This window comes from Phoenix dactylifera, chromosome 8, assembly GCF_009389715.1.
Source record: "Phoenix dactylifera cultivar Barhee BC4 chromosome 8, palm_55x_up_171113_PBpolish2nd_filt_p, whole genome shotgun sequence".
Classification (NCBI taxonomy): Eukaryota; Viridiplantae; Streptophyta; class Magnoliopsida; order Arecales; family Arecaceae; genus Phoenix; species Phoenix dactylifera.
The window spans coordinates 28,963,637-28,979,942 of NC_052399.1; the positions used below are offsets into that span (position 1 = coordinate 28,963,637).

Sequence of the window (16,306 nt, forward strand, 5' to 3'; positions counted from 1 at the left end):
CTCTTCATCAAGTTCAAAGTTCTCCATCTTCAATTTTATAAGACAAGTTAAGTGGACTAAAAATTAGTATAATTGCCATGTAATCATGCAAGGGACAAACTTCTCTCTTATCCTCATTCCATTTATCTTTTCATTTTAAGTGAAAATTTTTCTAAACTTGCTAAGATTTTTTTTCTCTGCCTTTGGAATTCTGACCGGTCCATTCCAAAACTATTTTTGAGTACTTATGAAGATTTTGCTAGTTGTACTGTTCAAATCCACGATCTAATAGAATTTTCAGTCCATTCATGCAAACAAGCTTTAAAAGCTATTGATAGCCTCATGATGGGGATATAAAATGGTAGTACATATTATCACATGAACCCATCAAGCAAGTTACTACTATGTGTGCATAGAAATTATATCCATATGAGATATCATGAGAAAAAAAATACATACGTAACATGGGGAAAAAATAAACTACTGGAACCAATAAACCCTTAAGCCTCAATCGGTGATGAAGCTTATATAACACAGACAAACATATACTACTTAGTTAAGAATAGATATGTATGTAAACTAAGAATGTCACAATAAATTATTCTTCCACCAAAGGATGTAAAATTAATCTAAAATAGCACTCGTATTAACATTTTAAAGAAAAAGAAGATACTAAACTTACATCAAGCATCTCGGTTTGATAATTTACGCATAGACCTATTGATAAAATTTTAAATTAATTGTGTAAGCATATAATTTTCTCTTGGTTGGTAACCTGATATTAATTAACAGGTGTGACATTATTTGCAACTTTTGTAACCACAATTGGGACAGATCACCAACCAAACAAACGCAAGACCATTTTCATCATGATACCCCTAAAATCTCCATAAATTTTATTTTTCTATTTACTGAAAACCCCCTTCTAGAAGTGCCCAGGAATTGAGTAAATTACCTCTATGTCCTACCACTCTAATTTGTTAGAAGGTAAGAAGCTTATCAGGAGAAGAAGAAAGATATGAGAAGAAGATAAAAGGGCAAAATTATAATTATATAAAAATTATATACATTTCGCAAATTCCCTCCAAATTCCCGTTATACCCCTACAGTCCCATCGGCGACCTCCTCCGTGACGTCGCCGTCCAAACACTGTCGCCGTCCCACAACCGGACGACGCTGCCGTTAAGGGCCGTCAGGTCCTGGTAACGGTACCACCCAAGGTCCCCCCGCCTCCTAACCATCAAACCCTCCCACCCAAATCCCTCCAACGGCGCTATCGGCGCCGTCAAACGAGCCCGAACGAGACTAGCGCCGTCATTCTTCCGTCCGTTATCGACCTCCGCTTGCTCGTCACCGTCATCCTCCACGTCGAACCGGTCGCAGGAGCCGTAGTACGCCGTGAACCGGGCCTTGGGAGTGCCGGCGTCCTCCACGTGGCAGTGCAGGGCCCGTGCGGTCGGCTCGGGAGACCTCGGCACCGGCGCCGGCGCCGGAGCCGGGGCTTGGGCCGGCTCGGGCTTGGGAGGAGTGGGGGAGTGAGGGAGAGAGACGTCGGATCGGGATCCCACGGCCCGGATGCGCCAGAGGCCGAGGGCAGCTGCGAGGACGGCGAGGCCGGCGCAGAGGGAGCCGGCAGCGACAGCGGCGGGGAGGGAGTGGAAGCGGAGCACGATATCCTCCAGGGGCATTTCGAGGAGGTCCATTTCGGGAAGAGAACCCCAAAAAGTTGGTGGGCGAAATGGGAACAATATTTCGAGAGCCAGAGACCTTTGGCCTTGGGAGTTGGAGCAGGAGGTGGGAACGGGTAGGATATATAAAGAGAGGAGTGAGTAAATATGGGCCGTTGGATATGAAGGGAATCTGATGGGAAGATGCCAGGAATCGAGGGCGGGAGAAGGGAGATGCCACGGTAGATCCTATTCATCGGGGGAATAACCTTGAACGTCGGTCTCACCCACGAGGTTCACGACGGCTGATATGGACGCGTCGACGGCTGAGATTTGGAGATCGAATCACTTAGTGTGCCAGCCAGAGGGGTCCACCGGTTTAGTGGTGAGGATTAGTTTATCTTGGGGACGGACGTGAGGTTACTCGGATAGGGGATAAGGGATGAGCTATTGAGGTTCTATCAGAGGTTGCACGTCAGGGTGGGGACAAGAGATGTAGGGCTATGATTCTGTGGTGGACGAACGCTAGAAGTGGATTTAGTCGACGTAAGGTAATATATTAACGGGTTCAATTCTTTCACGTTTCGGGGCCAAAAGAATTAAACTGAAGAACGTAACCTTGGGAACATCCTATCTTTAAGAAATGATCAAGTGCAATGGATCTCTCCCTGCGGCGATTTAGCCAAGGACTTCTTAGATTTTGTCAGTCGCTATATTTTTTTAAGAAAACCACTGCTGCCGAGAATATAGAAAAAGAAATTCTTTGATGTAGATATCCGGACCACTTAAAAATGAGTCAGTATATTTGAATGAACAAAAATGATATGGGGTGGACATCGGAGAAGGAGATAGGCCTTTCTATTTTGCCATGTAAAGCAAGAAACTTTTTCTACCAATGCAGCAGTCAATTTCATGATTAAAAAAAATCAAAAAATAAAAAAAATCACATACGACATCTTCTTGCCTCCTCGTCAAGTCTTTCATTTGTCATTTTCCTCATCAAGCTATCTTTCTTGTCCACGATTTTTTTTTCTTTTCAAGCCTATTTTCCTCTTTCAAATTCTTTTCCTTTTTAGGATTTTGTATTTAAGAGTTTATAAAACCTATATATATATATATATATATATATATATATATATATATATATATATATATATATATATATATATATATATATATATATATATATATATATATATATATATATATATATATATATATAAAATTTTTTATACTAGACAAAGCAAAAAAACTATATACCATGTATTGGCACTGATAAATGCCATGTTTTGGAAATATGTATTAATTTATCTGCATATGTGTATTAGCTTGCTAAATAACTAATTTGCTTAATGTGTATCATGTAGTCATGTTCGTGTACCGGTAAAATGTATATTTTAAAAATTGTGTACCAATTTATTTGGAAGTGTATTAGATTATTGCTGAACATGCATCAAAAAAACTTACAATATGTATCAAAAAGTTAACAAGTGCGTACCACCTACCTACGTACTATATATTAGTAAATATGATGCTCTAGGAATTATGTATCAATTTAATTAAAGTTATGTATTGAATTGCTAAATGACTAATTTATTAAATGTATATCATTTGGCTATATACTGTATACTAATAAACATCATGTTCTGAAAACTGCATATCATTTTACTTATATATATATATATATATACATATATATATATATATATAATATTTTATTAGATAATTAATTTACTTTATATATATATATATATTATTTTTTTAATCATGTGACCGACAATATTCTTAGAAGAAATCCGAATTTGTGGATTTCTCTTCTACGGAAATGAGCCCAAATAGGAGCCCCTTCAACTTGTGGCCCATGTATGCCCGCCCCCTGGCCGAACACCTGTCAGTGACTCAGTTTGCGAACGCTAAAATCAAGTGGGGCCCACCCGGGTGCTTTTGGTGCTCCTCCAGATGGAGCTTTCCTTTCTACAACCACACAAGGCCCAAACAAGAAGACAGAATGAGCGACATAAATGGCACGAGGGAAATCCGACGGTGGATCCAAAATCGTAGCATACGGCCACTCCTGTGTACCGCTCTACTTTACACTGACGTGTTCAACGGTTATTGGAAGAAGCGGCAGAGATCTTCCGCCGAGACTTACAGACGGTTCTGGAGCCCAAACATGGTACCAAATGCGCTTTACGACACGCTTTACGATCTTGCGCGGTGGCATCTGTACCAATATTCACGTGCCACATGGCGTACAAGGCTGCGTTCCCCAACCGCCAGCTTTCGGAGCGGATCTTAGACGGTCGCGATGCAACAAAAGACTGACATGGGCGGCCGATATTAGTCCTGTATATAAATTTTATGCGATACGGACCACCAACGAAAAGCTGTTTCCTGTTCGAGATAATTAGCCGATCCGGAGTGACCCCAAGAGGAGGAGCACGAGGGCTTGGGAAGCCAGATCTCCGGTGGGAGAAGCTCCGGTCCTATCGGACCTGGTCTCGCGCTTCCTTTTCTCTCTTGTTCTTCTCTTCCTTCTCCCAGCGGACAAGCTCTCTTCCTTCTCCCAGCGGACAAGCAACGAGAGAGATAAGGGCGAGGGAGGGAGGAGATGGGGGCCGAGGAGAAAGGCTGGAATCCGGCGGCGGCCATGGCGGAAGAGAGAGAAGTGGGAGGTGGAGCTCCGGAGGGGCGGCGGAAGGAGAAGGAGAAGGATGGCGTTACGGCGATCCCTTCGTCTACGAAGGAGATCGATATCTCCCTCTCGCTCCCCGAAATGAAGCCTCGGATCATGTTAGTCCCTTCCTATCCGTCTCCTTTGGGTTCTTCCCTCCTTCTGAAGCATTTCTTTTCTTTTTCCTTTTTTTCCATCTGGCTTTCTTGAATGATTTTAGGTTTCCTTTCTTGTTGCACTCTTTTCTGTTCGCGACGAAGTTGGCATTTTTTTTTTATTTATTTTGGTTTTGATGCGGTGGATTATGTAAATTGTTAGGGGTTTCTTGGTATTGGCTGATTCGAACGAATGCTTTACTGCTTATATTGCGTCTGCTGTACTTTGATTTGATTTCCTCTCGATGATTCATTCGTATTGTTGTGTGATTTCTGAAGTGGGGCCTTCGATTTGGTTCCTTATTGGAAAAATGGATAAAAAGTGTCAAGTTGTACACATAACTAACCACCGTAATTATTTTTTATTGGCACTAGATGCGAAACCTTGTGGATTGATCTCATTGTTTGATGAATTTATTGTAGTTATGTTGGACGATCAGCTAGCTAACGCTGGTTTGTTGATTATTGAATCACAACAGTGAGAAAATGCGCCTCCGACATGTTTAATTTATCGCTGATTAATATTCTACAGCTCGTGATTATCTGGTGGTAGTCGATGGAAATACTTTCTGTAACTGTGCTTATGATCTGGCTCTGAAACTTCATCTCTTCGTATTTATCTTTCTTAGTGTATGGATACCCCAATGCATCTTTGTGTGTTTGTTTCCTTGTTTGATTCAAAAATATGCAATAACCTCGGTTAGATTTGCCCAGAGGCTCAGAGTAAAGTTATTTCTATTAACAACAGTAAGACTATCATCAGTGACCTGAGGACTTTTAACTAGGGCCGAAAATAGGTCGAATATGGATCGAATATTGATATATCCATATTTGTATCTATATTTTTTAACAAATATAGATACAAATATTAAACGGACATCAAAATTAATATCTATATTTGTTCTAAACGGATACGGATACGAATTGGATATTAAACATACCCATATTTATTATAAATGGATATGGATACGAATTGGATATTAAACATATCCATATTTTTTTATCCGAATACAAATATAAATCGGATACTTTTTTGGATATTAATCAAATTTGAGCAAAATTCAATGATGAAAACTAGCAATAGAGGCATAATCATAAAGAAAAGGTTCAATTATAAAAATATAATTTTAACAAGCATTTATCAATAATAAAAACTAATAATTTTATGAAGGATATACTCTTTAAGGTTGCTCGTCATTGAAGTAGACGGGATCTATGGCATCTCCAAGGTATCTCACGGTGAACGTCGGTTGCAATTGTCGGGTGGAAACTAAGAAATGGACGAATCTTCGAAACCCTAGAGGAAAGATGAACAAAACAGATGAACAAAAAGTTTGAGCCTTTTAGGCATGCGGGATAATTCGAAAGATTATATTCGAATCGGATATTCCGTATTCAGGTTACTATCTTAAGTAACGGTCATCCAATATCTAAGTTTCTTTTAGTTTAGGTTTGGTTAATCACTTAATTGGTTTCTTCATTTAACTTAACTTAAACTTCTTTTTTTCACTTATCCTTATTATACGGATATCCGAATCCAAAAAAATCAGGTTTATCCGCATCCGTATCTGTATCCGAGAGATTTTTGAACCGACTATTCAAATCTGTATCCAAATCCGATCGGACCAAAAAAATAGTATACGACTCCGATCTGAATCAGATACGGAAACGGATATAGTCGGATATAATCCGACTCGCATTCAGCCCTATTTTTAACTGGTAAATGAAATTTATAATTCTTTATGGGAGTCTCAGAATTGGACTACGCTGAGTGGTATCAGGTGTGTGGTCCTAGTTCTGCCCATTGGAATGACACCTACACTTATAAGAGGCTGAGTTCTTATTTAATTTTTAAATGTGCTCTCTGGCAAATAAAATTTCAGGTGTCGTCATTCTATCCTTCATGGTAAAGCTGATCATGGGCCGAGTTTGGGCACAGAAAATGTCAAATTTTACATAGGCCCGACCCAAAGCTTGATTAAAAATGAATAGAGTTTAGGCCCGAGGCTCAGCCCATGATCAACTCTACTTCATGGTTGCCCACAAATAAATCACTTATGCTCACCTGTTAACATATGGTGGTTTTCTGCATGCAGTTATTTATTAGCAAAGTGCATCGTCATCGTTGTAGCATGCAGCCTACTATTTTGTTATCACAAAGATAATGAGGACACTGATTGCCATTACAATATCACATGGTTAAAAAAAAGGTTCAAGATGACCAAAGGCCGAAGTGATGACAACAAGATTTGGAGAAATTGATTGTTATGCTGGATGAAAGAGGAATTTATTTAAAATAAATATAATGGAGTTGTTGATATTGGTGTATGCATCTTCATCAAAGAGGCATTTGAAAATAATTGATATAAGTGGCTAGGAGAAACTGGAAGTCCAACAATATTGAACATTCTAGATTGAATAATAGGAAAACTTGTAGTTTAAAGACTAACATTTTCCTGATAATCTGTTATCTGATAAAATGAATAAACAAAAGCGGAAGAATAATTTAAACAATTCTCCAGTTGGATGGAGGAATTTCCTGATTGCCATAGTACATAAAAAAATGGTAATTAGATACCATATGTTATGTGCTGGTGCCTCAATATTAAGTAATGGTCTCCCTTTTGACTAATACAAATCCATTTAACTTTATTCTTTGTTGTAATCTGAGATAAGATCATATACTATTGGTTTGTCCAGACTCAAGATTTGGATTAAAAGATCTTTATGTCATATATTGGAGGAATGTATCATTTAACATTGGCATCTGATTGGTTTTTATGAGTTCATTTCGGTTTCAGATTTCATCTAATTCCTGTTGATGATTTTTTCTGCTGCATCTATTTATTAATTCCACTGAATTTTTTACATTTACAGTGCCACTAATATCTTTCTTTCTTTTTTTTTAATCTTTCTTGATGTATGTTATTTCTATCAAAGCTTATGCTTTCCCCTAAAAAATACAATGTCATATCTAACTTTAGGAAATGTCAAGACTCATAACACTTTGAATTATTTTTATCTCTCGGGCTGGTTTTCACATGCACTTTTGAATTCTGTGCATATTTGGATTCAAGTTTTGCTAGATGTGACATTCTTTTTGTTCCGTTCAACAATTCATTTTCTTGATTCCCCTTGATATATCATATTATCACTTGTTTTGTTGCATGGATTTAAAAGTTCCAGTCTTCCAGTTCCATTTTTCCATGTAATGCTCTCAATGGACTTCACATATCAACATAATTATACTTTTAGTTTTGTAACAAAAAGGTTCTTTGGTTGTTTCATTCTAATCTGAGAATCCTATATTTTTCTTCCCAGAGATCTATGCAAGGATTTGTTTAGGAAATGGTCTTCTCTGGACAACTCATGTTTCTCCATTGAGACAGTTTCTGGCGGTATCACAAATCTCTGTGAGTTCTGCTGCCTAAAATTGTGGTGTCTCTCATTAGTGTCTTGCTATTCTTGTCAACAGTAAAAACCTACCATAAGATTACATGCCCTAATTTTTTTAGGTTCTTCTGGCTGCAGTATTTGCAACTACAGATAGCAATAACATCTTATTGTTGATTAGATTTCTACAGGCTGGTGCTTTTCATTTTTTTCAGTTAATGCAATTTATCATTCCATAGAATGTGGATATCTAGGAAGTGGGTTCAGCGTGATTAGGCTTGCGGCATGATGGTGGTACATTCTAATGAATCCACAATGACTAATTAATGTGCCTAAACATGAGCATATACTGATGCAAGCTGGTAACCAGGCTCTAGTTTACGCTGAAACACGTCTTTAATATTAAGGGAACTACTTGCATGAAGTTGCAGTCTTAGCTAGGGAAAACAGCATGCTGCTACACAGTCACACCAAGCCTGTTCCTGAATGTCAAAATAATATTACAAGCTTCCAAAGTTCATTACTGAATAGCCATTTGTCATTTTATTTTGCTACAAAAATATGCACAATTTTGAAATGATTGCATATTATGCTTCCTGTATACTTAACTTTAGAACATTTGATCGTGATTTCTTGCAGTGCTCAAGGTCTCTGTGAGAGAAGAAAGTGGCAATTCCGTTTCTCTGACTGTTCGATTGTATGGTCCAAATACGGACTTCGTGATTGACCGTGAGAGAGAACTGCAGGTAGATGTTACAATTTATAATTTCTGAAATCTCAGAGGTCCAAAGATAAATGCAAGACATCCACTGGGAAGGTTTACAATAAATTTGATTCATTTTACTAAAACAAACATCATTCTGCATGCTGTATTGTGATTCCTTTGATAATGAACTGCAATTGTTTCTTATTTTCTTCTTTTTTGGTTAGTTAACTTTTAATGCAAGTGCAAATATGTGTTCAGTCATGTGATGTTAATGATTTTCCAGCCTTTTTGGCTACTGTCTTCATATATGTCTGGAAATGATCAAATGATACTAGAGCGGATGGTTTAACATCATTTGTCCTGAATAGAAATTAAGGAGTAAATTCGATTTAAAGAAAGGAATATTATCATTATTTAATAGTTTTCATCTAACAGCACTTTGTTAATCAGATTTTGAGAACTTTCTAGATATCCTTAGTTTGATGTCTTCTTGCATGGATGTTGTACCTCACAATCTAGAGTTCATTGTTCATGCAGTATATTTGGTTTTGACAGTATTAGATCCCCCATATGAAACAGAATTCCCAGAATTTAGGAGTTTTAAAGGTTAACTGTTCAACTAAGAACCAAATTTGTCCACCATTTAAAAAGACTGCAATCATCTGACTAGTATAATGCAAATGATTCTATGATCCTGTAGTGCAATTGGTTTATTATTTGATGCCTGAGACTCGGGTTTCAGTTCACTTGTCATAATGGAACTTTGATGTCTTCTTGCATCTATTCTGTCTCTGACAATCTTGACATCAAGTTTCTGTATGAATTGAATGTAACCCAAGTGGATGCACATTTATGACTAGGTTTAATGTCTTAGTCTTGTACTGAAGGCTAAGTCATCCTCCATTTTAGCAAGATTCGATCAGATGCCCTGTACCATGCAGATTATTTCATGATTCTCCTTATATCACTGGGTAATGAGTTGATGCCTAGCATTTAGGCCTCAATTTAATTGTCACTTTTTACCTGTCAGCCAAAGCAGGTGGTGCGATATCATATAAGGACATTTTGATCCCCTTGGTTAATTCATCTAGGACAAAAATTCTTTCTTTTAGGTGCAATCAGATCTGGATTATTAATCTCGGGCTCAAGGCAAGCCAATGCTCTAAAATTTGTTGGGCTTAAACCCGTCCCATGGCCTGATTGAGGCTGAATCTTTTTTTTCTTCCTCTGCCTCTTTCCTCTCTTCCTCTTCCTCCTCCATCTTCCTTCCTCTTCCTCTCTTCTTCTGTGTAGGCTGCAAGCGTCACCAACCGAATCAATATTTCATCTCTATCATCAAGAAAGATGGATGAAGGAACCATGAAGCCAAAGGTTTGAGGGAACTCTGATCTCCATTCCCGATTCTCAATCTCCATCCTTTGGCTCTCTGATCTAAGAGGAGCAGAGGAGACTTTTCTCAAGGATAGTGATTATTGCTTAAATCATTGGTAGTGGGACAGCTTAGGGGAGGAGAAGCGAGGGATCAACACTGCGCTAAAGGAGGATGTGAGCAAAAGTTGGAAGGATTAGGCTGTACAGGAGGAAAATTGGAATGGGTAAGGTGTGGTGGTTGTTGATAGAAGGAGCATATATCAGAGAGAAGAAAGCAGGTTAGGGCTAGGGAGTGGGACAAAGGTGCCACTTTAGAGGAGGATGGAAATGACTGGGAGAAATATGCAACACCGCTTATATGAATATAATATAATGTTTGGGCGTTACGTTGGGCTGAGGAGTTGTAGAACCCAGCTCAAAATTCATTCAGGCCTGAATTTTAAGCCTGGATCTCACTGTAACCTGAAAAAATAAAGTCCATAGCCTGGCCAAAAGGTGGCTAGGCCAGCCTGGGCTAGTTGCAATGTTAATGTTTATCATAATAAATTAATAATCAAGTTATTAAATAACCCCATAACTCAGCAGTCAGAACCATATTCAATAAGGGAATTATGTTTCCTTTACCCTCTTGTTGGCTGTCCTCTAGTGTGGAAACATCTGCTTGAAAGCATATATATTTTAAGTTCTAGAATTTGATCATGGCTTTCAAGCTCTTGGAAGGGAATTATCCCTTCTGTGTATTGCAACTTTTAGCAAGCCTAGACCTTCTGCTGGGTTTTTCAACACTTTGAATCAATAAAAGTGTTGATCCAATGGCTAGGATGTGGTTCCCTGTCTATGTCAATTCTCAGAAAGCTAGTAGCTAGTGTACTTCTGGACAAATGTTAAAAAAATTACTCTGCTAAGACATCAACTTTGATTTGAGTTTGGCTACTGTCTTTCTGTGTCTTTGCTATTTCATACAAAAATTTCAGTGAACTGTAAAATATTAGCCAAATTATCTTTTCTAATTTAACTTTAATTCCATATCACAATTGATTGCTTACTAGTTACCAATATTGTGGTTAGGCCCTACCCTATCTCTCAGCCGCTGGATTTGGTGCTGAATTGCTAGGAATTTTTAAAAATGGCATGGTTCAGTCATTCATCAATGCTCGTACACTTTCACCCTCAGGTAGGCACATCCTGTTATCTGTTATGTGATGCCAATTAAATAGAAAAGCTATACTTATATGAAGTTTCCTGGACTTCAAATAAGGTACTTGGTTTATAGACATGAAATCATGCTCCATTTGATTCATTTGACCAATGGATTTCTTACATGGGTCATGTGGGAAGTATTTGATGATGATAGAGGTGCAGAGATTGATCAGGACTGATGAGATTGTTTCTGCGTTTTGTGTCTAAATGATACAAATAGCTTTGGGCAAAGGGGATGCTGGACTTTGGAGTATGTTCTAAATGTTCGTTCACTTAGTTGTTGCACAATTCATCAGGAGAGGTTGAAATGCTTTATCATGATAATCCAATGGAGGCCTTATTTTTAACAAGGTTTTCTGTTATTTATATTTGATGCCAGATCTAGCAGGATTGAGGAATTGTAGTTAAAATCAGCACATTAGGCTTCTATTATATCTCTTAAAAAGTTCTGAATAACTCCTCTTTGCTGATCCTTGTTTCCTTTATTGGTTAATATTATGAACTATGGAAGAGATGGTATCATTGTCATTACATACTGCGTACAGGTCAAAATTGTTGAACATGGTCTGCCCCTGTATTATAATGAGTAATGGCTAAAACAGTATGTATTGTCGAATACAGTTTTGGTGGAATGATACTTCCATCCTATCAGTATCTAATTTGTAGTTTTTCACCTTCTTTTCTGCTTAATAGATTTTTGTATCCTGTTTCTATGGACCTGAATTTACCTATCTGTTTACAGACATGAGTAACCCTAAAATAGCTGCTGGAATTGCTAAGCAACTTCAGAAATTCCATCAGGTGGAGATACCAAGTTCTCGAGAACCACAACTGTGGAATGATATTTTCAAGTTCTTAGAAAAAGGTCACTTAATCATGCTCATAGCCTTATGTTTGCCTTTAGGGGAACCAAATGAATAACTTATCTTGTACTCTGGATCACATTTTTGTTATGTTGCATGCCTTCTAGGTTCATTCTGTGTGCTTGTGTTAAAATCCATCCTAACTTGAAAAAAGTTTGGTTGCAGCTGCGGTATTAACATTTGATGACAGTGAGAAGCAGGCCAAGTATGAAAAAATTTCATTTAAAGAAATTCATGATGAAATTTATGTGCTCAAGGTACTCTTTCTAGGGATCTAATGCTTATGCATCACTGTTTCTCGTTGCCATTTTCCATATTCTTGAATTTGCAGATTGTTAGTTTGTATGCTGTAGAATTAAAGGTGGTTTTTTTTGTTAGTTTTGCAGACCTAGGTGCAGTACTGCAGTTTCTTCTTTTATCAGTCAGATATTCTTGCACAAAGCGATCTCTATAACTATTGAATGCATACTTCTTTGACATTTTGACTGCAATTGTATGATGTTGGTTATGGAGAAAGAATTGTATATCCATACAGCTTCACCATTGCATTTGAGATACAGTATGTAGAATTTTATTAGTTAGATTTACTAACCTATCTCCCTGTATGATCAAGGCATAAATAGAATTGCACATTGACCTACCTTATGGAAAAAAAATTGCTCCATATAAAATGACTTGTATGCTCTGTGATTGCTTGTATTCTCATCAGGAATATATTTGGAATCCACCCAATCTATATTGTTTTCCTTGGGTGCACTCAGTATTTGAAGATCGTGGATTTTACTGGAGTCATATATTTAATTTTTATCCCTTGCTATTTACTGACAGGATCTGACGGACCTTCTAAATGCCCCGGTGGTCTTCGCCCACAATGACTTACTTTCTGGGAATTTGATGCTAAACGATGAAGAAGGTAAATATTATCTTCAGTTCCTCAGTTTCTATATCTCTGGTAGTTGATGTTCAAATTTTTTCATTCATAAACTGCACATGACCAATTTCTTACTGTATTTCTATATTCTGAAACTTATTGCCACCTAAGTTGTGTTCTCTGTTTGATGCCATCACAATGCTAGAGAAACTTTACTTCATAGATTTCGAGTATGGGTCTTACAGCTACAGAGGCTACGACATTGCAAATCACTTCAACGAATATGCAGGCTTTGACTGTGACTACAGCTTGTATGCTCCCTGATTCTTGACAATCAGTTGGATTCTTCGTTCTATTCCTTCAAATAATAGAGATTTCTGAGTAATGAGTTTCTTATTGGAGATGTACTATGATACAGGTATCCAGATAAGAATGCACAATACCATTTCTTCAGGAGTTACTTGCAACCTAATAAACCGCATGAGGTATGTGTATTTGATGGTTACATTTACCTGTCACTGACAATATTAGAGATTATCACTAAGATGTGTTATTTATTGTGTTGAATCTTATAAAAAAAATGGAAAGAAAAGTTCCTTTTTGTGGTTAATTTATTTTGGAGGAGCCCATTTCTCGCTTTTCTTGATACTACCTTGAATTTATGAATTTATTCTTTTCTCCTTCACCCTGTTGATAATATCACTTTATTATTCCATGATCCTTCATTTCTTTTTCAACCTGATATTATGTGCTAAATCAACTTCAATTACCTTGAGAAAATGCCATAAAGTTTTTTTCTTCTTTGGCCATTGTTACTATGTCATTTCTTTCCTTTTTTGACTTCGTTTGTCATCGTAGCCTTTCCATCTGCTAATTGGAAATTCAGGCAGCTTGATTTAGAGTGTGGACTTTAAAGTAATGTATCCAGACTGTTAATAAGAAAGCTTTAAGCTTTAATAAGTTTTCAATCCTCTGACAACTGTTTTAGTTATGGCAATATAAAGGGAGTAAAATAAAAACAAGGCTATGAATATTGCATGGCAGTGACCTATCTAGCATTCCAGAGTTAGTTTGGTTCCTCGCAAGCTAACATTACTCCAAAATAAAGGAAAATACTGCAGGTCTCAATGGAGAGGGAAATGTATCCTCTTTTTTTTCTCAATGAGACGATAAGAAAGTTCTGTCTTCTCTCTTTGCTTTATTTGTTGCACGAGGAGGGGAAGGGCCATTTTCTTTTAGCTCTTCTCTCTCTCAAAGATGAAAAGGAGAGAGACCACCTTTCTTCTCTCGTACACCCTTTCCCTTTCTCCTTTAGACTCAATTACTTTTGCTTGACTTCTAAGACCGATCTGCAGCAAGCAGACTAAAAAGCTACCAGGAAAGATGACGTCAAAGAGGTTATGCGAATGGAAAATGAATGGTCTGCTTTGTTTTCCTTTCTTTTTTTGGACCTATTGGATTTATAAATTGACCAATTAGGTTGGCCTCATACTAAATGGACCTCCTTTGCAGCCCTCTTGAGCAATATGCCTTTTGCACTAAATCACCTCTATAATGTCTCTTACGGCATTTTGTTTGAATGTCTTTCCTTGTACACCTTATAATATTTTCCCCTGGTCATTTTAGCATATTGGTTGCTTATCATCCGATGTCCACAACATAGTCAGCCTCTATGATTTTTCGAAGATGTGCAGAATGTGTCTTTTTATCTACTCCAAAGATCCAGTACCATGTTTAACTCGATCTTCATTTCTTTTGTTAAAGCTTTAAGAAGCATATCAAGTTCCGCTTCCACTGGTTGACCCAAAGGAAGCTATTTATTGCACATGTATATATATGTATATATATATATATATATGTATATATGTATATATATATATATGTATATATATATATATATATATATATATATATATATATATATATGTATGTATATATATATATATATATATATATGTATATATATGTGTGTATATATATATATATATATGTATATATGTGTGTGTGTATATATGTATATATATATGTGTGTGTGTATATATATGTATGTATATGTGTGTGTGTGTGTGTGTGTGTGTGTATATGTGTGTATATATATGTGTGTGTATATATATATGTGTGTCCCAAAGGAAGCTATTTATAGTCATTGCACATGATTTGCAGCATATATGTGTGTGTGTGTGTGTGTGTGTGTGTGTGGATATAGATATCTGTGTGCTTGCTTTCTACTTCATCTGTGTTACTCAGATAGCTTATTGTTCCTAACAGGTACACGACAAAGATCTTGAAACCCTTTACATTGAAACAAATACCTTTAGGTTAGCATCACACATTTACTGGGCTCTATGGGCTCTCATCCAGGTATTTTTCACTATCTTCATGCTGGGGCTCTGAAAGTACCCTGAAAATTTTATATCAGACTTACTTTTTCATCCTACAAAAAATAGGCGAAGGTGTCCCCAATTGATTTTGACTACCTCTGGTACTTCTTCCTTCGCTACAATGAGTACAAGAAACAGAAGGAAGGTTGCCTCTTGATGGTACGAAAATACCTCTCTGGATCGGGCATTTGTTGAAGCATCAGCTCCCCTCCATTGCATTCCTTGTTTAACCAATCGCAGAGAACTCACGGCTTCCCTGTTGTACTGTACAATATAATTTTTTTTTCTTTTGTAGCTGAAAGGGTGCGAGTTCAACAAGCCTATCATAGCTACTGATTCCTTTTAAATTCTTCTTGTATCCTGAAATAGAATGTGTCATGTCGGTGATAGGATCACCCATATTATTGGATCAATTAACATTAGAGTTCATTTCAATTATTGTATTCCTTTCCGTGATTATTCTCAGTAATATTTTTTTTCTGTTTTCCATGCAAAGATTAGTATGGTTTGTATATTACTGGTAAAACTGGAGGAGGCAACTGTTAAAGATGAAGACTGCTTTGAAATAGAATTTCTAATAGTATCCCTACTAGGTGAGGATCCACATGGATGGATTAATGCATCATCTTGCATCAATAACATGGATGGGGAAAAAATAATTCTTGGGAGAAATGTATACTATTCGTACGCTGAATTTGACCTCACTACAACTCTTTGGCTTTGAGATAATTACCTTTGCTCCCCAACTTCATGTATGTGAGGTACCGTGAGGAAGAATTTAACTGTTTACTTCGATATGGCAGTTCGAGAAAAGGATGTGGAACTTAGATTTTGAAGACTCGATTTGATTCGGCAGATAAAAATCAAATATCCGCATGTAGTTTACATGCTTCCAGTTTTCTGCTAGATATGTTATTATTATTTTTTTTTGGTGAAATTCTGCTGAAGTATATTGATGACTTTAACAGAGAATGAATAAGAACGTCATCTTATCAAGTGCTGAGCACTGAAACCAGGTGAAAAGAGAGAATCTAAATCACTTTTTT

At 37.2% G+C, this 16,306-nt stretch overlaps 2 protein-coding genes across 2 annotated transcripts; one reads left to right on the forward strand and one right to left on the reverse strand.

Moving 5' to 3' along the window:
- Nucleotides 1–998: 998 nt before the first annotated feature.
- Nucleotides 999–1,782, reverse strand: LOC103716956. Its single transcript, XM_008805175.4, has one exon. It carries the CDS (start codon nt 1,680–1,682, stop codon nt 1,083–1,085), a length of 600 nt encoding a protein of 199 aa, XP_008803397.2. The 5' UTR covers nt 1,683–1,782; the 3' UTR covers nt 999–1,082.
- A 2,306-nt stretch (nt 1,783–4,088) lies between these two features.
- On the forward strand, nt 4,089–15,749 carry LOC103716955 (probable ethanolamine kinase). The gene is made up of 11 exons (XM_026808409.2): nt 4,089–4,439; nt 7,797–7,888; nt 8,508–8,614; nt 11,014–11,119; nt 11,888–12,010; nt 12,174–12,265; nt 12,837–12,921; nt 13,085–13,190; nt 13,298–13,364; nt 15,148–15,240; nt 15,327–15,749. The coding sequence occupies exons 1-11, from the start codon at nt 4,258–4,260 to the stop codon at nt 15,453–15,455; spliced, it is 1,182 nt and encodes a 393-aa protein (XP_026664210.2). The 5' UTR covers nt 4,089–4,257; the 3' UTR covers nt 15,456–15,749.
- The last annotated feature ends 557 nt before the right edge of the window (nt 15,750–16,306 follow it).

What these genes read in the sequence shown, in the direction of transcription:
- LOC103716955 (XM_026808409.2), top strand. Translation starts at nt 4,258, where the DNA reads ATGGGGGCCGAGGAGAAAGGCTGGAATCCGGCGGCGGCCATGGCGGAA. An exon ending in GAAATGAAGCCTCGGATCAT is followed by an intron (nt 4,440 to 7,796) that starts GTTAGTCCCTTC and finishes TTTTCTTCCCAG; the next exon opens with AGATCTATGCAAGGATTTGT. An exon ending in TTTCAAGTTCTTAGAAAAAG is followed by an intron (nt 12,011 to 12,173) that starts GTCACTTAATCA and finishes GTTTGGTTGCAG; the next exon opens with CTGCGGTATTAACATTTGAT.
- LOC103716956 (XM_008805175.4), bottom strand. Translation starts at nt 1,682, where the DNA reads ATGGACCTCCTCGAAATGCCCCTGGAGGATATCGTGCTCCGCTTCCAC.